The 20,297-nt window shown below is 42.4% G+C and overlaps 8 protein-coding genes across 10 annotated transcripts; 1 reads left to right on the top strand and 7 right to left on the bottom strand.

The window, feature by feature from the left end:
• The first annotated feature begins 6 nt into the window (after positions 1-6).
• On the top strand, positions 7-1,150 carry LOC6587601 (protein phosphatase 1 regulatory subunit 7). The gene has a single exon (XM_002013067.2). The coding sequence runs from the start codon at positions 54-56 to the stop codon at positions 1,035-1,037; it is 984 nt and encodes a 327-aa protein (XP_002013103.1). The 5' UTR covers positions 7-53; the 3' UTR covers positions 1,038-1,150.
• LOC6587571 (protein CREG1) lies at positions 1,149-2,537 on the bottom strand. Its single transcript, XM_002013066.2, has 4 exons — positions 2,452-2,537; positions 1,698-2,164; positions 1,559-1,640; positions 1,149-1,485 (listed from the first exon to the last, which is right to left on the bottom strand). The coding sequence occupies exons 2-4, from the start codon at positions 2,139-2,141 to the stop codon at positions 1,376-1,378; spliced, it is 636 nt and encodes a 211-aa protein (XP_002013102.1). The 5' UTR covers positions 2,142-2,164; positions 2,452-2,537; the 3' UTR covers positions 1,149-1,375.
• A 2,472-nt stretch (positions 2,538-5,009) lies between these two features.
• LOC6587566 (leucine-rich repeat protein soc-2 homolog) lies at positions 5,010-9,189 on the bottom strand. Its single transcript, XM_002013064.2, has 3 exons — positions 9,110-9,189; positions 6,889-7,435; positions 5,010-6,818 (listed from the first exon to the last, which is right to left on the bottom strand). Exons 2-3 carry the CDS (start codon positions 7,331-7,333, stop codon positions 5,374-5,376), a joined length of 1,890 nt encoding a protein of 629 aa, XP_002013100.2. The 5' UTR covers positions 7,334-7,435; positions 9,110-9,189; the 3' UTR covers positions 5,010-5,373.
• A 4,513-nt stretch (positions 9,190-13,702) lies between these two features.
• On the bottom strand, positions 13,703-14,167 carry LOC6587586. Its single transcript, XM_002013062.2, has 3 exons — positions 14,076-14,167; positions 13,873-14,004; positions 13,703-13,805 (listed from the first exon to the last, which is right to left on the bottom strand). The coding sequence occupies exons 1-3, from the start codon at positions 14,161-14,163 to the stop codon at positions 13,720-13,722; spliced, it is 306 nt and encodes a 101-aa protein (XP_002013098.2). The 5' UTR covers positions 14,164-14,167; the 3' UTR covers positions 13,703-13,719.
• A 212-nt stretch (positions 14,168-14,379) lies between these two features.
• On the bottom strand, positions 14,380-14,680 carry LOC6587217. The gene is made up of 2 exons (XM_026984396.1): positions 14,491-14,680; positions 14,380-14,438 (listed from the first exon to the last, which is right to left on the bottom strand). Exons 1-2 carry the CDS (start codon positions 14,678-14,680, stop codon positions 14,380-14,382), a joined length of 249 nt encoding a protein of 82 aa, XP_026840197.1.
• Positions 14,681-15,715: 1,035 nt separating this feature from the next.
• On the bottom strand, positions 15,716-16,757 carry LOC6587582 (salivary glue protein Sgs-5). The gene is made up of 3 exons (XM_002013060.1): positions 16,529-16,757; positions 16,296-16,475; positions 15,716-15,753 (listed from the first exon to the last, which is right to left on the bottom strand). The coding sequence occupies exons 1-3, from the start codon at positions 16,755-16,757 to the stop codon at positions 15,716-15,718; spliced, it is 447 nt and encodes a 148-aa protein (XP_002013096.1).
• A 513-nt stretch (positions 16,758-17,270) lies between these two features.
• On the bottom strand, positions 17,271-18,092 carry LOC6587579 (salivary glue protein Sgs-5). The gene is made up of 3 exons (XM_026995420.1): positions 17,829-18,092; positions 17,586-17,765; positions 17,271-17,365 (listed from the first exon to the last, which is right to left on the bottom strand). The coding sequence occupies exons 1-3, from the start codon at positions 18,052-18,054 to the stop codon at positions 17,328-17,330; spliced, it is 444 nt and encodes a 147-aa protein (XP_026851221.1). The 5' UTR covers positions 18,055-18,092; the 3' UTR covers positions 17,271-17,327.
• Positions 18,093-18,146: 54 nt separating this feature from the next.
• LOC6587574 (salivary glue protein Sgs-5) lies at positions 18,147-20,272 on the bottom strand. 3 transcript variants are annotated; one of them, XM_002013058.2, is made up of 5 exons: positions 19,080-19,135; positions 18,609-18,982; positions 18,377-18,553; positions 18,219-18,316; positions 18,147-18,156 (listed from the first exon to the last, which is right to left on the bottom strand). In XM_002013058.2, exons 2-4 carry the CDS (start codon positions 18,832-18,834, stop codon positions 18,279-18,281), a joined length of 441 nt encoding a protein of 146 aa, XP_002013094.1. In that variant the 5' UTR covers positions 18,835-18,982; positions 19,080-19,135; the 3' UTR covers positions 18,147-18,156; positions 18,219-18,278. The 3 variants fall into 3 exon arrangements, with proteins under 3 accessions (XP_002013094.1, XP_026849647.1, XP_026849652.1); XM_026993846.1 differs by lacking the exons at positions 18,147-18,156; positions 18,219-18,316; positions 18,377-18,553 and adding exons at positions 19,287-19,454; positions 19,510-19,884; positions 19,944-20,272 and having other exon boundaries at positions 18,904-18,982; positions 19,080-19,213; XM_026993851.1 differs by lacking the exons at positions 18,147-18,156; positions 18,219-18,316; positions 18,377-18,553; positions 18,609-18,982 and adding exons at positions 19,287-19,454; positions 19,510-19,884; positions 19,944-20,272 and having other exon boundaries at positions 19,014-19,213.
• Between the last annotated feature and the right edge of the window lie 25 nt (positions 20,273-20,297).

Here is a 20,297-nt window from a genome sequence, read left to right as displayed (position 1 = left end):
TTCATTTACATAGCTAAAGTATAATATAATTCTAATACACAAGAGCTTCCGTAATGGGTGATGCAGACCGAGCAATGAATACAAATAGTGAACCCGTTAAGCCACCGGTTGGCCTCCAGGTGATTGCGCCCGAGGATTTGGCGTCCATCGAGGAGACAATCACAATTGATCCAGAGTGCTTCGAATTGGATCTGAATCATCGCCGCATTGAAAAGCTGGAAAATTTCGAGCCCCTGACTCAGATACAGCGCTTGTTTCTCCGCTGGAATCTAATCAAGAAAATCGAGAACTTGTCGATGCTGAAGACCCTCGTGGAGCTGGAACTCTACGACAATCAGATAACCAAAGTGGAGAACCTCGAAGAACTAACCAAGCTCGAGATGCTGGACCTCAGCTTCAACCGGCTGACCAAAATCGAGAATCTGGACGCTCTGGTCAATCTGGAGAAGCTTTACTTCGTGGCCAACCGGATCACGGTCATTGAGAATCTCGGCATGCTGACCAGCCTCACCATGCTGGAGCTGGGCGACAACAAGCTCAAGAAAATTCAAAATATAGATACACTAGTCAATCTGCGACAGTTGTTTCTGGGCAAGAACAAAATCGCCAAGATCGAGAACCTGGACACGCTGGTCAATCTGGAGATCCTGAGCCTGCAGGCCAATCGTATCGTTAAGATTGAGAACTTGGAGAAGTTGACCAGCCTGAAGGAGCTGTACATATCCGAAAACGGCATTGAAGTAATCGAGAATCTGGAAGAAAACAAAAATCTGGAAACACTAGATCTTGCCAAGAACAGATTGAAGGCCGTTGGTAACCTGGAGACCTTGGAGAACCTGGAAGAGCTCTGGTTGAATCACAATGGCATCGATGACTGGAAGAATATCGAGCTACTCAAGGGAAACAAGGCTCTTCAGACGATCTACTTGGAGAGCAATCCGCTGGCCAAAGACGTTCGCTATCGTTCCAAGTTGCGCGACATTCTGCCACAGCTGCAGAAGATCGATGCTACCATGTGCGTGATGCCGGGCCAATAGGCTCCAAAATATATTTATGTAACCGTTTCAAAGACTCATCCCCCCATCCAAAATGTTATATCAATTAACCATCAAACCTGGCGTTTAAAAATATACAAAATTACATACACATACATTTACAAGAATTTAATGTTAATTTTCCACATTTGAAAATTTCCCCTGATTCGGTGGGGCCTTAACTGATAACAGACAGCACCTTTGAATTATTTTCTTTGTGCAGTCAGAAAAAAAAAAAAACAATATGCTTATCATGACATTTGTTGGTGGAATGCTCAACTGAACAAAGAAGTGAGGCATCAAGCTGCTTCCTTAGCGTATCGTCAGGTGGTGGTGGGTCATCACACTTGAACGGCGTAATAGTCGGAGGCGGTGACCTGATGCGGGCCCCCATAGAAGTCCAGCACAAAGATATTGCGGATGATCAGCTCGCACAGATAGAAGTTGTGGGCTACAATCGGCGAACGGAGGTAAGTTAGATAAGCAAATCGAATTTATTCTGAAATTCTAATCAATCCACACACCTTTTATCCAGTTGTTGGCGGACGGATGCCGTTTTATATATGCGTCCAGCGCTGGCTTGTAGCTGCGATCACTCTTATCGAACTACAGATGGAATACGTTTCTTATCTAGATACATTATCTGGATGCACGCATACTCACCTTCTGGACTTGACCGCTGATCATTGAGCGGGCACAAGTGGGCTCCATGGGATCCTTGCCGTGATTCTTGCAGTTCAGTGTCTGCTCTTCAGTGAACATCAGTGTCACCTTGTTGTTCTTCTCCCAGTCGGGACCTGTAAAGTCCAGATCGGTAAGCAGGAAGCGTATCTTTCCCGTGGAGTTGCCATTGGCGTCACTGTCATCGATCGATACGATATTGACCATGGGATAGTCCTCCACGATCTTGTTGGTGGAAATGCTGCCCACCGCCGCCCAGTTAGCGCGGTGCACCAATTGCCGGGCGATCTTCGCATGGTTGAGTTCCATTTCACGCTTGTACTCCGCTATAATTCTGGCATCCTCGCTGGCGGAATATCCTTGGGTTTGGCTGAGGGCCAGGCAGGCAAATGCCAAGGCCAACAGCAGAGCGGGGCAGGTGTTCATTGTGGCTAAAGATTGGCGGCGATCTGTAAGTAAAACGGTTCACTTTCAAACGCCCACTGTGCGGGATTCAGGAAATATGCAACGCATTTATACGATCATCTGTGGGCAGCCTTCATCTTTGTAATGCATGTTTTACAACTTTCTCAGTGCGTGATTCCGTGCGTGATTCACTCGATTCATAAAGAACAAAGCGACCGTTCGCTCATCCGCAATTCCCATACGCATTGACCTTTGGCGCCTTTTTACTTTCGATTCCCTACGTACCACTTTGCACGTAGCTTCTACATATGTATGCTTGTATATCGCCTACCTTTTCGATCTAAAAAATGTTTGTCTCTCCTTTCGGTGGACTGCTGCTGTTGGGATTTGTTTGCAAAATGACTTGCCCTGCCTGCTACTACGTCTTTGTTATCATCACCTGCCCGCCCGAGGTACAAAGACAGCCCACAAAACAGCTGCTTTGAGCTGCTACCTAAGCCTCTGGAAAGGGTATATCTGTCTCACACCAGACGTCGCTGATTTACTGTACAGGTAAATGGTTACCAGCCGGCTTTGCACAAAGCTATGATCGCATGATGCATTATTTTCTATTTCTGCTTCATAAAACTATGAAAAGTTATCTGCGAATATATGCATAGAGCTCATTGGGGGTATCAGGTGGTCGGTACCAGAGGCAGCGGCGATCGACAGGTTGTACGCACGCAGCATTGCCAGGCCAAAATTAGCTGACTGCTACGGAAAGCAGGCCAAACCGGAACAAACTGTTATTTTGAACGCATTGGCTAACAGCTGGGTTTCTTTTATTTTTGCAAATTTTTACTCCATAAATGTATTTGATGTTAGAAATATATCATAATATTTAAAGTTGTACATTTCGTTTTCCATTAACTTGACTTGGTTTAACATTTATTGTGGCAAATTGTGATGTTTTGTCCCTTGATTGATAACAAAAAGAAAAGTACAGACAAACGTTTGGTATTCCATTCTATGCAAAAGTACTTCTGTAATTATTACAGGGTGCGAATATTGTTTAACATTTATTTGTATTTTGTATTTGTATTTGAATTACTGTTACTGTTACATTTACGTTTTCATTTTTGTACCGTTGGAAATATACGCTTTTGTTTGGTTATTACTCGTATTTGTTGTAATTAAATTACGTTTGCCAGTTTAGTTTACCCTGCCGCATACAGTTTGTTTGAAAAATATATGTAAATACTATGCCTATCTTATCCCATTGAATACTGAGATAAATACATACGAGTATGTGTAGATTTCAAGTGTTACGCTTTCGCCTTCACTTGTCTTTGTCCTTGTCTTTGTTTTTTTGTTTCCTTCTTTTGTTTTGTTTTGATTTGTTTTTTTTTTTTTCAAAAATAGATGTGTAAAAGTACATAGATCATATGATGCGTGTATGTATGCATGTATGTATATGTGTAAATATGTTTGTTTGGATGTACAATAGTTAAAGTTAGTTTCGTTGATGGATTGGTTTTACATTTTGTTAAAAGTTTATTGGAGCGTAGCTCAAAAATGTCTTCTTATCTTCTTCTTTCATTGTGTGTGTTTCAGGACATGTAGCTTAAGTCTTACAAAATTATAAATCATCGAGTTTTGTTGGCTTTGAGCGGTTTCAAATGTATGTTGCACCAGTATGAAATGGCAAATCGGCAGATTTCTATGCATCTTTCCCTCAAAGTTGATCAAAAACAGTATTTGGTCAAGAGGCCTCACAAGCAAGTGTGTCATAAGAGGATATATTGTACATCCACAAATCCACAATCAGACCTGCTTATCGGCTTTCTCCTGCCATAAGAGGACTTTCTTAGTTTGTATGTATTTTGTGCTTTGTCTGCCGTACAGATATCGTTGAATCTATTTGGAAATTCAATTTGCACGAGACAAAAATGAGGTGGTTGTATACCACATCCCCATACTTGGATTTTCGGGAGTGTATTGCAAATTCGAAGCAAGGGAATGCTATTTCTGTCTCGTGCAAAGTACAAAATTACTCTCGCCCAGTGTTTTGGTTATGATAAATAAATGCATTGATGCATTTATAGTACTCAAACCTATACTGAAAGGTTGTACAGATATTCAACATTTTTGTTTTGTTTGTTTTTTTTTTGCTAGTTTAACACCTTTTAAACACGTATAGGTTTAGTATTAAGTTGTCTGATTAATTTACGTTTAGACTAACATACAAAAAGCTGCGTGGGCTGGCCCAACAGCAAGTCTGCTCGGTCTATATAGTGGATATATCTGTGTGGGTTGATAGCCGAGAACTTGCGTGCTGGCGCCACATATTAAAATAGTTACATACATACATATATGGTTTATTTAAACCTAACCACAAGCATACATACATATACAGTTCAATTAAAGAATATTATAGAGGATATACATATATATGGGTACTAAATACTTCTCCACTCTTTTCCCCCTTGGGAGGGGGGGCGCTCAAACGAAGCATTTGCATTTGTTTCTTCGCATGATGTGTGTATTATTAATCACAAACAGTACATACGAGTAGTATACTCAAAATACAAGTTGCAGTTCATAGAAATTTTCGGCTACGATTTACATCTATAAACATTAATAATTTCTTATTAATTTTTTAATTTTTAATTTCATTTTGTTTTTGTTTCTTCAACTTTCAAACAATTCCTTGGCGCTTGCGTATTCTGTGTAGTTTTTTTTTTGTTTTTTTTTTAACATTAGATTTTGCTTTTCTAAGACCAAAGTTCGAACAAAAGGTTTTAAAGCTTTCAATTCACTTTCGATTCGTTTCGTTTCATTATTTCTTTTAGTGTATTTTTTTTGACTAGCTTGGAAGCATGAGTTAAACTAGAACCTAAAAATGTGTGTGGTGTGGTGTGGGTCCAAGCAGCTTGGGAACTGTGATCTAGGATGGGTTTAACATAAGGTAAAAGCAAATCGGGGCAGTATTTCAATACGCGGGACATTGGTATAACACGTTAAAGCTATCATTTTGTCGACCAACGCACTCCAGTAGGTTTTACTCGGGATGCTTGGGTCGGAGGAGAACGTGAACCTGGACGAGGACAGGGACGGGGATAGGACTCGCTCATCAATCGCACCATTAACGCCGGTCGTTGCCGCCGCCAGCTTCCGGCTTAGGATCACCGGGCGCCTTTTGCACCGCCTGCAGCTCGTACTGATAATAACAGTCGCTGCCCACGTAGACGGTGCGCCAGACGCCGTCCACATCTCACATTTGCCGGTAGGGCGAGTGCATCTTGAGCCACTGCAGCACCAAGGACGGACCACCGGCCTGGATTTCGGGCGGAATGGTGCTCAGCGGGCACTTGTCAATATTCAAATACTTGAGGTTTTGACAGAGGGCCAGCTCGAACGGCAGCTTCTCCAGACCGGGATTCTGGTTGATATATAGGTTCTCCAGGCCCTCCAACGACCCAATCTCCTCGGGCAAAAACTGCAGGTTGTTCTCGCTGACGGACAAATGGGTCAGGTTGCTCAAGTGCCCAATGCTGCGCGGTAGCATTGTGATCTGGTTGGTCTGCAGTATCAGGCGCTGCAGTTCGTGCAGCAGCCCAATCTCGTGCGGCAGAACCTCAATGCGGTTCTCCTCCAGGTCGAGGATGCGCAGCTTGCGCATATTTCCAATCGTGTTGGGGATCTTCTTGAGCATGTTGTTCGACAGGATGAGTATCTCCAGATTCTGTAGGTTCATGATGTCGTCGGGCAGCTTCTGCAGCGCATTGGTGGCCAGATTCAGCTCCACCATGTTCACCCACGTACCAATGTCCAGCGGCAGGGCCGTCAGCATGTTCTCCTTCATGTTCAGCTTGGTCAGGCCCTTGGCTCTCGAGAATATCCCGTACGGTATCTTGTCGATGCGGTTGTGCTCCAGATTGATGCTGTACACGTTCGTGAACTGCGCCGGTCCGCCGGTGGGGTAGCTGGTGAACTGATTCCGCGACAGGGTGATGGTAGTGAGGCCGCTCAGGCTCGCGAGCATGCCGTCTGGCAGCTGTGTCATCCCATTGCCCTCCACATTGAACTCGTCCATGCTCTTGCAGTTCTTCAGCGTGGCCGGTACGCTGCTCAGTCGATTGTAGCGCAGACCCAGCCGCACCAGGGACTTTAGGTTGCCGATGCTGTCGGGTATGTCCAGCAGCTCGTTGTGCTGCAGATCCAGGGCACTCAGGTTCACGCAGTTCCCAATGTCCTCCGGCAGGTGCTCCAAGTGATTGTGCGATACATCGAGCGTGGTCAGATTCACCAACGCCCCGATGGCACTGCCCAGCTCCCTGATCTTGTTCTCGCGCAGACTGAGCATCGTCAGATTGACCAGCTGGCGCAGATTGTCCGCCACGGCGGTGATGCGATTGAAGCGCAGATACAGCGTGGTGAGGGTACGCAGTCGATAGATGACGGGCGGAATCTCCGCCAGCTTGTTGTGCCGCAGATCTAGCACTTTCAGCTGCTTGCAGTTCTGCAGCGACTCGGGCAGCGAGGTCAACGAATTCTCGTTCAGCGCCAGATTCCGCAGGTTCACCAGGCACCCAATCTCGGCGGGCAGCTGGCCAATCTTGTTGCTGTATAAATACAGCTCGGTGAGGTGCACACACTCCTTGACCGTGCTGGGTATCACCGTGATTGAGGATTTGCTCAGGTCCAGTCGCTTGATGCCTGCAGGGAAATCAGGGAGCAATGATTGAGTCTTGAGTTCATTTTTGGGTGGAAGATGTGAAAGACTTACCCTCGTCCCGGCATCGTTGCAGCGCCTTGATCACGTCCTGGTCCGCCTGGATGGGCTTGCTTTTCTTGGTGGTGGGCTTGGGTTTGTTGGATTCCGGATGCTTGACCGTCACCATTTTGGGACGCGTCTCGGGCGGCATAGTTGCGTTATTTTCGTTGTGTTGCTGGCTGTGTCCGTTGCTGCTGCCCCCGCCGCCGCCGCCGTTGGCTGTGCTGTGACTGTGGCTGGTGTGGAAAACTTCCTCCGGGCCGCCACCACCTCCGTTGCTACCAAAACAGTGAATGGCCTCTGAGGGTCCGTCGTTGCTGCTATTGCCGCCGCCGCCGCCGCTACCTCCTCCTCCTCCTGCTCCTTCTCCCCCTCCTTCAGACGTGCCGCCGTTCCTCTGACCCGTGGATGATAACGATGTGGTCGATGCCGTAGCGCCCGAGGAACACAAGTTCATAATTTTGCCCAGTTTTGCGGTCGGCGGCGACAAAGCGTTGCCCAGAAGTGTGCCAAAGCAACAGCAGCAGCAGCCGCAGCCAGAGGGATTCGTTGCGCTACCCTGTAGCACGGACAGAGAGAGAGAGAGAGTGAGAGTCAGTAAATGGTAAATGGTGGAAAAGTTGATTACTCGTTTATTGCTGCACTTTATCAATTGTGCGTCAGACGATGCACGGAGCCCCAATCGGGACGTGCGTCATCCCCGCACCACCATCGCCCCTCCCCTCTCCTAACCAGGTCTTTATTACTTTTGCTTCTGCCTCTGCCTGTGTCCGGCGTCCGGCAGCCAGCGTAGCGCCTTATTAACATTAACAAGTTGACCATAAACCATAAACTTTTCAGAAACTCTACATACACGCAAATCAATAATTAAACATTCCAACAGTGACGTCGAAGTAAAACTGAGTAGATATTCCAACTATTGGATACCCTATACATCTATCCCTTATATACATATACTGTGGGCACACACACAAAACCATACAAGTCCCATATCTTTAACGTTGTGCCAGAACTTTGCCGCGATAACGGAACGGAAGAAGCAACAAACGCGAAATTCCCGGAGATTAATAAAGAATAAATATCGTATGGTCTTTTTTGCAGAAATCTTATAAATTTCAAAACGATTTTGAATGTATTACCGAGTGTAAAACGTTTCCTATTTAATTCGGAAACAGGGCAATCGAATTAACTTTCAAATGCAGATAGAAATTACAGAAATCGTAATAAACCTTTGAGGATTTGAAGGACCTGAAACACCCTTTACCAGTATCGGGTACGTCCAACAGGCGACTTCTACCTAGGAATGTATTACCCCAAAGCATTTCCAGCCATTTCCACTCCCACTCCCATATACATATGTATGTATGCAGGTCTTATAAAACTTTCGAGAGCAGAGCTGTCAATAGCAGCAGCAGGATATGTATATGGGGGAGGAGGCAATGGCATCGCATGGCATTGGGTTGCACGCCCACACCACAGCCGAATACCCCAACACCCACTCGCACGACAAATGGAATGCTCCTGGTGTATTTTTGTGGTAAATGTCAAGGTCAGTTCAGTGTGTGGCAGGCAGGGCAGTCAGACGATGATTCCTGGAAAGAGCCAATGCCAGTGTCAGGGCCAGTGTCACCACAGCAGTCAAAGGTTGAAAGTGCACGCATACATTATCATTACCGTTATGCGGTGGCCAAGAAACATGAAACAAGAGACCACAACTTGAACCCTCCCCCCCCCCCGTACACCACACAGACAAGTCTCATGGAAACTTGAGCTTAATTATTATGCACAGAAACAGAATTTAAGACACCCTAATCAAATTTCGCAGCATTGTGCACATCCGAACCAATTGAACGGCCGCTCCCTTGCTCAAGTGGAAGACGCCGCCGCGGGGCATCAGAATATCTGGACAAATGCAGTGGAAGTACGGGAGCTTACGATAAAGCCACCCAGAATGATGGATGGATGGGATGGGGGGTACGCGCGCTGGATGTCAGTCTCTGATTCATGGTAAATTTCCATTTCTTTGATTATTTTTATAGCCGCATTGTACTTGACGCATTGTTGTAGTTTTATTTGTTTTTGCTTTTGTTGTTGCTGTTGTCAGTGTGCCTCATAAATTGTTGCTCTTTTGTAGGCAAACACACAAATTGCGGCACACAAATGCATACACCAACGCACGCACACTCGTATAAATTTAAACAAATCACATCGATCCATCATTTAAAGTACTAACTTCACTTAATAAGCCATCAGTGGAAACTCAATGTTGATCTCTTAATATTCCGGACTCTGCGCATTTTCCTCACACAAGATTTGTTATTATTTAATTTTTTGCACACATTTTTTGCTTGTTGTGACCGCGGACTATCGATATCGACCCTCAGAAATATACCAAAATATACCGTCTCTTTCTAAAATATACCGTAAATATACTGACTGATTCAAGTTCTTTTTACATATTCCTCAATTTTGATCTTCCGTGGAATATTACTATATATACAGCACATTTAGCCATGCCCACATAATTTTACACGATTAATGCATCAATTTTCTACACAATTGGCTAGTTTTTAATCCTTGCTTTTATTGGATTTTACGTAAAAAAAGGTTTAAACGAAAAAGTTCAACAAAAAAAGAGTCGCAATGTTGCTGGTATTTGAAGACGTGATGCGTGTATAGCTTTTGTACACCCTATTTCGCTAATTTTATATGAAGATCAAACGTAATTTATTAAGACCTTTTGTCAAATTGATATTCTTTAGGCATATTCAAGTACATTGTTAGTATCTTGTATATATTTATGGCGATCCTGATACCTACTGAGCCTTGGAAGACAAACGTATTCACAATTCTATAACATCCATTTCCCCCAGGGTATGTGTGCATGGAATGGGACTCATTGTTCTGAACCGGTTATGACGACTAATTCTTGGTTAATCTTTCTTCCGTCGAATATTCCTAGCTATATAGGTCTCTCAGTTTTGCCCAGATAATTTTATATAATTGCTTAATCAATTTTTATCAGGATTAACTACTTTTAAATACTTGCATGTTTTTTGTTTTGACAAAAACACGATTTCAACAAAAGTGTTCAATAGTCGCAGGTTGTGACGTCAATGTTGCTGGTATTTGCAGACTCATTTCTTGTCAACCAGGGTATGGGAGTTTGTATACCCTATTTCGTGAATATAATATAAAGATACTGTTTTCCAAGCTGCTTTAAAATGTAATTAATAAAGGCCTTGGTTTAGATTGCATTTTTTTGGTCTATTCATGCATTTGATTAGGTTCTTGTATATAAATACTGATCCCTATACCAATTCTTGGTCTCTGTAAGAAGACCACTAATTGCAAAATATCGTTTAAAATAGATACTGACTAGTTTCTGCATTAATTAGAGCATGGGATGAAACACATTTCCGCAATTCTATATCATCCATTTCCCGCAGGGTATGAGTGCATGGAATTAGCAACATGTTTGTGTATGGAATGGAACTCATTGTTGCTAAAGCGAAATTGCGGCGAATCGGGTATTGCCAAGCTATATAGATTTGCCACTTAGCTTTATCGCATAGATAAATACATTTTTTACATTTATTTATATACATTTATATAAATACATACATTTTACAAGATTGCTTCTTTAAATTGCTTGTAAGTATTTTATTTTGACCAAAAAACGGTTTTCAAGTAAAGGTTGCCGCAACATTGTGTATGGAATGGGACTCATTGTTGTTAAAGCGAACTGCGGCGAATTAAAATTCGATTAAAAAAACGACCAATTCTTTGTTCCGTTGAATAATACTATCTATATGGTACATTTAGCCATGCCCACTCAATTTGGTACGATTGATGAATCAATTCTATACATGATTGGCCTATTCGAAATACTTGCATTTATTGGATTTCTATATAACATTGAAAATTAAATTAATAGATTGATGAAATTGATATAAATACCATGGGAGCGCGGCGAAAACCAGTTTTTACAGTATGACCCTCAGAACAGCACCGAAATATACGGTCTCATTTTCAAAATATACCGAGTGGTGCGCGCCAAATATAACTTTTTTGAATGTGAGCGACAAGGATTTAAATGTTGTCAACCAGGCCATTACCGATTCAACATATACGACGATTCCCTCAATTTTGATCTTCGACTAACCATACAGTATAACCATACTGTATGGTTAACTAATAATATTCAGCGGAACATCAAAATTGAGCCACTAACCATACAGTATGGTTATAGATAGAACCCTCATCCATGCCCACATAATTTTAACCGATTGATGAATAAGTTTTCTACAAGATTAAATACATTTAAGTTCACCCTTTTGACTAAAATAAGGTTTAAACAAAATAGGTCGGAGCATAAAACGTAAGTGTGCACGGAATGAGACGTAAGTGGGTGCGAAATGCTACGTCAATGTTGCGGGGCAACGTCAATGTTCGACGGAATATCAAAATCGAGGAATATGAATAATTCGTCGGTATATTTTGAAAATGAGAACGGATATTAACGAAATAGGGTATACAAAGGCCTACACTACGGCTTACAAGCAGAATGTCTTCAAAAACCAGCAACAATGCGACTGTTTTTTTGTTGCATTTTTTTTTAGTCAAAAAACAATTAAGGCAAGGACTAAAAACTAGCCAATCTTGTAGAAAATGTATTCATTAATTAGCATCAGCATTATTATGGAAAGACCGACCAGATCGCGTGTGCCGTGGGGAATGTGCCCTACTCCTCTTCTGCCAGTATCGGCCTCGCGACTATGTCCATCGACTGTGAGCTGGCCAACGACAAGCGGACCTGCGTGGTGCCTGCCGCCTTCCTGCTGTTCTCTCGCCAGGAGCACATTGGCCGCATCTCGACCGAGTACAGCGAGGGAAACGGAACCACGACGACGAGCGATACCTTTCAAGGTGGCGGAGCGGCGCATCTACTCGATCATTGCGGGAGCCCCACCCACTACCAGCCAAGGCCAAGGACGTGCCCTGCATCCCCCCCCAGCTACGACAGACTACGACAGAATATCCGTGCCGCGGTGAAGCTCTCTCTCCTATTTGGCTCTGTTCTAAAACATGTTCTCTTTTAGTTTCCTCGGTGAACTCGCAGAAGCCCCGCAACATTGCCGTGCATGCCATGAAGGCGAGGCGTCTGCTCTTCTCGACAGATGACGGCAGCCATCAGGCCATCATTCGGGCTGGCCTACAAGCTACTATGATCTACTACAAGTAAGCAACCAATATGGGGACCCTCTGGACACATGTGTAATCCCCTGCTCCCTCTCTACAGGAAACTACAACAGAAAAATGTTAATGGCGCCTGATCATATACATGCATTAATCGAAGTAAACTTATTTAAATTAATTATATTTTGTTTTCCCTTTCAAACAACAACAGCTATGCCGTCAAATGTATGCTACACAAAATGAGACTGCATACACACAAAATACACGCACACACACACACAGAGGCAAATGCATACTAATACTGAGACACCCCCCACACACATACACCTACATCAACACGGGATTGTTATACATAATTTATGATGCGCAATTTGCCAACATTGCAATGCAGAAAAGGAAACGAAAAGGAAAGGGGTTTTCCGCTCGAAAAGCAACAAATGACAGACAACGGAGAGTAACAAATACCAACCTGCAAGTAAATCGCCACGCGAGAAAAAGTTTTCAGCGCGTCCTTGCGAGCCCCGTTCACTGGAATTCACTTTTTTCCTGCGCCTTTTCCTGCCCGAACACACTTTCGCTTGACCCTCGTTCTCCTCCTCTGGCTGCGGGACTTCTGTGTCTGCTGCGACCGTTTTTTGTTTCTTTTTTTCCACACTTGATTTTCACACTTTATTTTACGAAGAGGACGTTGTTTTATGGCTTAATGTGGAGACGGGAATGAACGGGATGAGCGGGATGTAAAACAGTTTAACTTAATCCGGAGAAAGTGACTTAAAGCTTTGCAGAAAAAACTAAATAAAAACTGGCGATTTTCCTTCTCGGAGATGATGTGACGCGCTTTCAGAGTTGAGGTTCGCCAGAGAGTTGCAAAGGATATATACATATATCATTCTTCTCGAACTTTATACAAATACAAAACATCCAAAATGCAGTCCACACACGTTCCACACACACGTCTGCGCACTGCGCAGTCTTCAGGGGTGACAATTACATGTAAAAGTCATGTAGAACTGACAACGACAGTAGAATTGACATAGCCGCCATTAGCTCGTGAAATTTTTGAATTTATAAATCCGATACTCAAAGATATTAGTTTTATGGTGGATGTGGAAGAAAGACTTCTTGTTTTAAATATTTTCACATTATTTTTTATATTTTTTGATTACTTTTTGGCTTTTGGCCGTCAACAAGAATTTTTCTGTCGGATACAAGCCAAAACAATGCTCTTGTCAATTGGCGCGAATAAATTTGAATGAATTACAGACTCTAGTGTCCATCTATTAATAAGTGCTGCATCTAGAACAACTGGAAAATTCATGTTTTTCAGAAGTTTTTCAAGAATTGTGGAAAAGAAACCACTAAAGATGGAGTGTATGAATGCACATACAAATGTGCTCCAACACAACTGTTCACCGAAGAGATTTTGAAAGCCATAAAATCATCGAATTAATGTTTCATCCACCCCGTAGCCATCTTTTAAAACTCTTGACTGCTTACCAATATTAGGTCGGGGGACCAACAATATTGTTGTGAATGTTATATTTTGAGAGGATCCTGAAACTAATCGTTAAAAAATACATACATACATATAACCTAATAATATTTTAATTATTACATTAACAATTTGTATAACATTTCAGAAACTTATTTCTCGAGCACGTTGCCCAGCAGAGTATTTAGCTCATCGTGGGTTATGATCTCGCAGGCCCGTTCCGATAAGATGCGGTAGTCTGGAGTGTAGGATTCAGTTGAATATTGAATGGGAATCTCAGGATCATTGGATCACGATCTTCTTACCCTTCTGGTACTTGCAGTTGTACATCCTCATGACACATTGGCTGGCGAAGGTGCGCAGGCATCCGTCTAGGGCGTTCAGAGCGCAGACGACACGGTACTTCATGGGGCAAACATCGTGGCACTTTTTCTGACCTGCACATAGAATGTGGAATATGGTGTAAATTTCCTTCTTAATTTTGCATTAGTTTCGATTTTTGACGCACCTGTCAAGGCAACCAGTGGGCCCACGCCGATCCCGGCCAGAAATGCACAAATGACGAGAATTTTGTTGCCAAAGGCAATTTTTGGCATTTTAACTGTAGACCTTTTACTCTGTCTGTAATTTTGGTAATGTGAAGGTCGAGTCGAAACAGTTTCTGTACTGCCAGAAAATGGTTTTATATATTTCATCTGTCAATTGTGTCAATATTTGTACAATTTTATAAAAATATTCATATCTGTTATTGCGCTCAGCCGTCGGTGCCCTTATGCTGCTGACCTTCTCCTGCTACCAGCTGGTATTTCCCCCTAGCGACCACATGCATCCGAGTCTCTCGTGCACCGACCTGTCGACGTCTTCCTCCAAACTGATGAAATAATATGGAAATTTCAATTGGAATGCTCTCGACACGCACTCACCTTCTCGCTTCTCACAGCCATGCCTATCCATGGCGCAAGGATTCCTGAAGGTGCACTCGATTTCAGTCCCATTTCGCACCGTCCTACCGCAGAGGTACTCGATGCGTCTGTTGCACGGCAGGTTGCATTCCTGGGCCATCACCAAAGCCATCAGGGCTAATATCAGTGCCAATATCATGATCAGCTTCATCGTGGGGTAGAGGCTCTCCAACTGCCACGCGCAGTGCACGAACTAAAGATTTTTATATGACCAGATTTGGGACATTCAATGAACTCGTTTCGAAAACCGCATTGTCAATCTCGGACAATGATCTCGCTTTGTTGTTGTTATTCCACATGCATGTGTCCATAATGTTTACAATATCAGTTCATTGATAAGAAAATTATGGGCATATATGGGGCATAGTATAATGCATTGCATTATTGCATTGGGAACATTTTCGGATATGCTATCGGATGACAAAAACATAAAACATCTACCGTTCAGAAATAATCCCTCAGTTCAGTAACTGGAACAGGTAGCAGAGATGGTCTCATCTTGTCCTCGACCATAGATGGGGATGTAGTGTTGAAGCTGTCATCTTAGAAAAGCGTCTTGATGCGCGACATCAAATCTGTTACATATTCAGCGTCCGATGGGTCGCACAGCAACTATGTAAGTTCCCATTTGCCTACTTTTGGGGCACACTATAATGTCGCTTGTGGAATAAGTAATAATTCTGCTCGCAGAATATTTTGTTTTTAAGGGAGTTCTAGGCACACCCACCATATAGCGGTTTCACTCATATCTTTTTAATTTTGGTTTTATCTTTATTATTTATACTCAAGCCCACCAAGAGTCCCACACAAAAATAACAATTTCCGATAAGGCGAAAAGCACCCCGTAAAAAAATCGGACAGGACTGAAATTCTTTTTAATAATCGACAGGATCCTGCTTTTTCATCAGCAGTACGATTCGTAAAATATCTTCTCAAGATAAGAAAACTAGAAAATACGAAGCTAGAAATTAACGAAATTATGTCTGTAGATTGGATAGAGAAGAAAAGAATTGAAAATTCCAGGTTCCTCCTACAACTGCAAATACGTACAGATGTGCAGAATGGAATAAGTTAAATCATTCATATTTATATATAGAAATGTATTTCTTGTGATACATTGAACAGTTCGAAGTTTCTTTGTCGACATTTTACATGAATTTGCAATGATTTGATTCCATTTTATTATTTAGGGACAGGCTCCAATGGTTGGTTCTTCTACATATGCTGTAAGTGTACAAAATATTATTTAAAATAAAATGGGTCAGGCTAAATATATAGAAATGCATTAACAAAATAAATCAAATCTAGCGGGTAGAATTACTATTGAAAACTGTTATAACTTTCGACACCAATGCACTCTAAGTATTCAGGGAAATCTAAGACCAACTCCAAGAAAAAAAGGAGTGCAACGTCTAAGGTGCCTGTAAGTTAAAAAAAAAATGTATCGACTGAAAAAAATCGATTGATGTGTCGACCAAAGCTATTGAGACGATCCCCGCCAACATCTGGAATCTGATGTTATTCCGCTTCATCGCTACAGGCCACCAGAGAACCAATAGATCACGAAGAAGAAGTCGCAGAAACCCACATCAGCGGGTCAGCAAAGAAGCGGAATAGCAGCGATTCCAGATCTTGTAGAGTTTTAAAAATAATGAATATTCAAAACTTCTTTCTGCATATCATTTTTATACCCTGCATTTTGAACGATCTCCAATTTGAAAACATATCACAATTAGGATTTGTCGTTAACATTTCGGCATACGTACCCACAGCATTCTCGCAGGCATATTGATTCAGCATACAACGATTTCCGAAGGACAAATACCTTTCCCTGTTGACTCCGTCGCTGTCGATGTAGGGGAACCTGCCACAGACAGCCGGACCCTCACGCGTACAACGCTTCGGACAGTACTCCTTACACTTTTCCTGGGACGTGGCAATCATCGCTAAGGGAGAGGCGTGAAGTTCTTCATTCAACAGATGGTGATGGTGGACTCACGTGGCAAGCATTGGTTTGCTCTCATGCAGTTCTCGTGTGCAAAAAGACAGCCGTTCTGAAAGACGCGACAGACGCAATTTACAACTGCCCAGACCAGATCCTTGTAGTAGGGCGAGCATTTGGCAGTAAAAATACAACTATTCGAGCAGTCCCTTTCCTGGGCGTTACCAAGTTGGAGGCCGACCCCCAGCAGAACGATGAGAAAAAGAAACTTGAAGATACTATTCATACTGAAGATGGGGCCGACAAAAAGCAACTGAGGATTCTCCCGCATCCATGCTACCATATATAGAAATGAACTTCAGATAATCAAACTTTGTAACCAGCATCAGAAATGCTGTGCAAATAGCTGATATACTCGCAACAGCTGCTTTGCTGTGTTTTTTAAACATAAATTGTGGGAAGATATTATTGTAAAAATATAAAAAGTCAGCTTATCAACTTCCATAGCAAAAACAACATATTTTTTAAAATTGTATATTATTCAGAAGCTCTAATATTTTTAGAGTATAAGCGTATTCGTCTATTGACACCATCTTTGGAGCTCAGGGCGTTAATGTCAATGGCCGAAGAAGCCGAAGTGTCTCAAACCGTTGTCTATATGTGTTCTCTGGTGCATATTTTTCGCGAGTGCATCTCAGTGCGAGAAACATCGTACAACCGGCATATGTACGTACATTTAAATTATAATAGTAATATTCAGCATTTAAAATAAGCATAATTTATATTGATTTCTGTCTACAGCACATTTTATTGGCAATACTTCGTTTCAGATAATTTGTTTACGTTGAGCATGTTTTTAGGGACAGCTTCCAACGGATGGTTCTCCTATATAAGCTGTAATTGGAAAATAACAAACTTTATGAGCTTAAAGTAGATAAAATAGAACACAAAGGCAGCAGACTATAAAATCTTCTGACCTTTTGCCATGATCGTTTTAAGTTATGAGCTTTGTTAAACAATACTGATCTTTAAATGTTAGAGATTGAAATGGCTATTTTAAATAATATGTGGACATGAATTGAGTTTGATTTAAAGCTATCTCGGAGATACTGACCTATACCATTCCGGCAGGCATATTGATCCAACAGACAACGGTTTGGGAAGGTCATAGAGCGATCCCGGTTGACACCGTTAACGTCGACATATGCAAACCAGCCACACACCCTTTCACCAGCCAGGGGACAGCGCTGAGGACAATACTCCTTACATTTTTCCGGTGATGTGGCGGCCATGGCTGGGCGCGAATGAAAAATATGTGCTTAATTCAGAGGTGAGTATGAACGGTTGCTAAACTTACGCCTCAGGCATTGATTGGCCCTCTGACAGTTGGCTGATCCAAAGAAGCATCCGTTCTGAAAGACGCGACAAACACCGCCCACAACGGCCCAGAAGAGGTCCTTATGGTAGGGGTTACAACGTGCCTGTAAGGTACAGGCACCAGAGCAATCCCTTGTCTGGCCGGAACTCAGCTGCAGGAAACCTACCAAAATGGCGATGAGTAACGACAGCTTGTAGATATCCATGAATACACTGAACTGAGTGATTTCCCAAATGGATGACACCATACTTATATAGCAATAATCTTCAGATCCAGAAAAATAATTTCTGTTTAAACAGCTGCTATACTGATGGCAATATTTGTTCTTTGTTTAATCGAAAAGAATACAAATATAGAAAAAAAACGTACGCTACTACCCAAAAATTAGGAATATATTCTTCTTCTTGTTCTTTTGAGAGCGATATTTGATTAGGGACAGGGTCCAAGGGTTGGATCGTATGCATAGGCTAAAAATAAAAAAAAATTATAGCTGATAGCGGATAGAAAAATCTATGAAGTGTACAAACCGATATCATTCTGGCAGGAATATTGATCGAGCAGACAGCGATTGGGGAACGTAATGTAACGATCACTGTTTACCCCCATGTTATTGATGTACGGGAACCAGCCGCAAACTTGACCATCACTCGGACAACGCCTGGGACAATACTCCTTACACTTATCCGGTGAGGTGGCATTCATTGCTAATGGGAGAAGATCTTGTATACTCTATACAAATTGGGGAAACGCAGAACTTACGTGTGAGGCATTGATTGACCCTCGTGCAGTTTTCGTTTCCAAAGATACAACCGTTCTGGTAGACGCGGCAAACGCCATCCACAATCGCCCACACCAGCTCTTTGTAGTAGGGCGAGCATCGAGAAAACACATTGCAAGTCCTGGCACAGCCCCTAGTTTGGGCGTCACTCAGATGTAGTAATCCACCCAGCAGGACGAGGAGAAACGGCAGCCTGCAGATACCCATGCTGCTAATTATGATGATAGCAGAGAACTGAGATTTCTTCGGTGTAGAATCCCATAATATATAAAAATAATCTTCAGACCCATGTATAATGAAACTCACAGAAGTTCTGTGTAAACAGCTGCGATACTTGTTTTGCTTATTATGCTCTCTATTTAAGTGAAATGAATTAATATTTAGGAAATATATAGGTATGTATGTATGTAATTATTGGAAAGAATTGTTCAAATAATTATAGAAAGTTGAACCTTAATGAACTGACTTGCAACCACGAATGAATTGGAATTCTATCTAAATAATTTGTGAACCTTTACTTCATTTCTTCATCAAATGGCCATGGTGTGAAGGGGGCAGGGTCCCAGGATTGGTTCACCTACATAGGCTATAAATTAGAAAATGTTTCAAGTTAGTCAAGGCTTTACTTGGAATTAATATTGATACAAAAATAGACAAACCCTGAGAATTTTGGCAGGCATATTGATCCAACAGACAACAATTGGGGAAGGACATGTATCGACCGGCGCTGTCGCTATAGGGAAACCATCCGCAAACTTGTACACCCGCTCGAGGGCAGAGTCTCTGGCAAAACTCCTTACACTTCGCCTGAGAGGTGGCAACCAAAGCTATGGAATGGCATATTATTTGTGAAAAAATAGAGATCTGAACTAGATTAGTTACGTGGCAAGCATTGATTGGCCCTCGAGCAGTTTTCGTTTCCAAAGATACAACCATTTTGATAGACACGACATGCACCATTCACAACTGTCCAGACAAGATCCTTGAAGTAGGGCGAGCATCGTACATTGGAAATACAAGTGCCGGAGCAGTCCCTGGTCTGGGCGAGAGTCAGTTGGATAACTCCCCCCAGCAAAGCGATGAGAAAAGACAGCTTGTAGACTTCCATACTGATGTTGACAGATGAGTGAGTGTTTGTGTGTCCTCATGTGCACATATATAGCTGAGAATCTTTAGTTTTTCGTGATCAGCAACAGAATTGTTGTGTGAACAGCTGTGGGAATACGTGGGATCTTTGTTCTCTCTTCATTATGCCACCTGTTGAAATGAAAATAATTACAAATTTGCAAAGAAACTGATCAAATTTATCACTTAACTGGCGACAGCGATTGTGAGGCGTCCAAACACGATCTTTGGTGCATCTTACTCGATATATAGACAGCAGAGTGCGTTTGAATCGATTTATTCTCGTGAGGTTTGAGCTGTGAACGAGACAAGCCGATAGCAGAACAATGATGCAACACAACCAAATTAAACAAGCTTTCATCTTGCTTTATGCAGCTAGAAAGCTAAAGAGATTTGCAAATGAACCAGCCACTTCCAACCATAATAATTCCCATTTCCCGCCTGAAAATTGCAATTTTCCAACGACTTAAGCCAGTTCGAAATAATTAGTACGCTTAGTCACTTTTCGGTTACAACAAAAATCTAGAGAAGGAGCTGCAAAAAGA

The sequence above is a fragment of the Drosophila persimilis genome, unplaced genomic scaffold (assembly GCF_003286085.1).
Source record: "Drosophila persimilis strain 14011-0111.01,24,50 unplaced genomic scaffold, DperRS2 tig00000000-arrow-pilon, whole genome shotgun sequence".
Lineage (NCBI taxonomy): Eukaryota > Metazoa > Arthropoda > Insecta > Diptera > Drosophilidae > Drosophila > Drosophila persimilis.
The sequence above is the reverse complement of the archived record's forward strand: the minus strand, read 5'-3'. Positions and strand labels throughout refer to the sequence as shown.

Coding starts and splice junctions, on each gene's coding strand:
- LOC6587601 (XM_002013067.2), top strand. CDS start 54: ATGGGTGATGCAGACCGAGCAATGAATACAAATAGTGAACCCGTTAAG.
- LOC6587571 (XM_002013066.2), bottom strand. CDS start 2,141: ATGAACACCTGCCCCGCTCTGCTGTTGGCCTTGGCATTTGCCTGCCTG. Junction 1,641..1,697: donor TCAGCGGTCAAGTCCAGAAG/GTGAGTATGCGT, acceptor TTCCATCTGTAG/TTCGATAAGAGTGATCGCAG. Junction 1,486..1,558: donor CGCCAACAACTGGATAAAAG/GTGTGTGGATTG, acceptor CGCCGATTGTAG/CCCACAACTTCTATCTGTGC.
- LOC6587566 (XM_002013064.2), bottom strand. CDS start 7,333: ATGAACTTGTGTTCCTCGGGCGCTACGGCATCGACCACATCGTTATCA. Junction 6,819..6,888: donor GCAACGATGCCGGGACGAGG/GTAAGTCTTTCA, acceptor ATTTCCCTGCAG/GCATCAAGCGACTGGACCTG.
- LOC6587586 (XM_002013062.2), bottom strand. CDS start 14,163: ATGCCAAAAATTGCCTTTGGCAACAAAATTCTCGTCATTTGTGCATTT. Junction 14,005..14,075: donor CCCACTGGTTGCCTTGACAG/GTGCGTCAAAAA, acceptor TTCTATGTGCAG/GTCAGAAAAAGTGCCACGAT. Junction 13,806..13,872: donor CAACTGCAAGTACCAGAAGG/GTAAGAAGATCG, acceptor CCTACACTCCAG/ACTACCGCATCTTATCGGAA.
- LOC6587217 (XM_026984396.1), bottom strand. CDS start 14,680: ATGAAGCTGATCATGATATTGGCACTGATATTAGCCCTGATGGCTTTG. Junction 14,439..14,490: donor TGGCTGTGAGAAGCGAGAAG/GTGAGTGCGTGT, acceptor TTATTTCATCAG/TTTGGAGGAAGACGTCGACA.
- LOC6587582 (XM_002013060.1), bottom strand. CDS start 16,757: ATGAATAGTATCTTCAAGTTTCTTTTTCTCATCGTTCTGCTGGGGGTC. Junction 16,476..16,528: donor AGCAAACCAATGCTTGCCAC/GTGAGTCCACCA, acceptor CCTCTCCCTTAG/CGATGATTGCCACGTCCCAG. Junction 15,754..16,295: donor TGCCTGCGAGAATGCTGTGG/GTACGTATGCCG, acceptor GTACACTTACAG/CATATGTAGAAGAACCAACC.
- LOC6587579 (XM_026995420.1), bottom strand. CDS start 18,054: ATGGATATCTACAAGCTGTCGTTACTCATCGCCATTTTGGTAGGTTTC. Junction 17,766..17,828: donor GGCCAATCAATGCCTGAGGC/GTAAGTTTAGCA, acceptor ATTCGCGCCCAG/CCATGGCCGCCACATCACCG. Junction 17,366..17,585: donor TGCCTGCCGGAATGGTATAG/GTCAGTATCTCC, acceptor TTCCAATTACAG/CTTATATAGGAGAACCATCC.
- LOC6587574 (XM_026993846.1), bottom strand. CDS start 19,735: ATGGAAGTCTACAAGCTGTCTTTTCTCATCGCTTTGCTGGGGGGAGTT. Junction 19,455..19,509: donor GGCCAATCAATGCTTGCCAC/GTAACTAATCTA, acceptor GCCATTCCATAG/CTTTGGTTGCCACCTCTCAG. Junction 19,214..19,286: donor TGCCTGCCAAAATTCTCAGG/GTTTGTCTATTT, acceptor TCTAATTTATAG/CCTATGTAGGTGAACCAATC.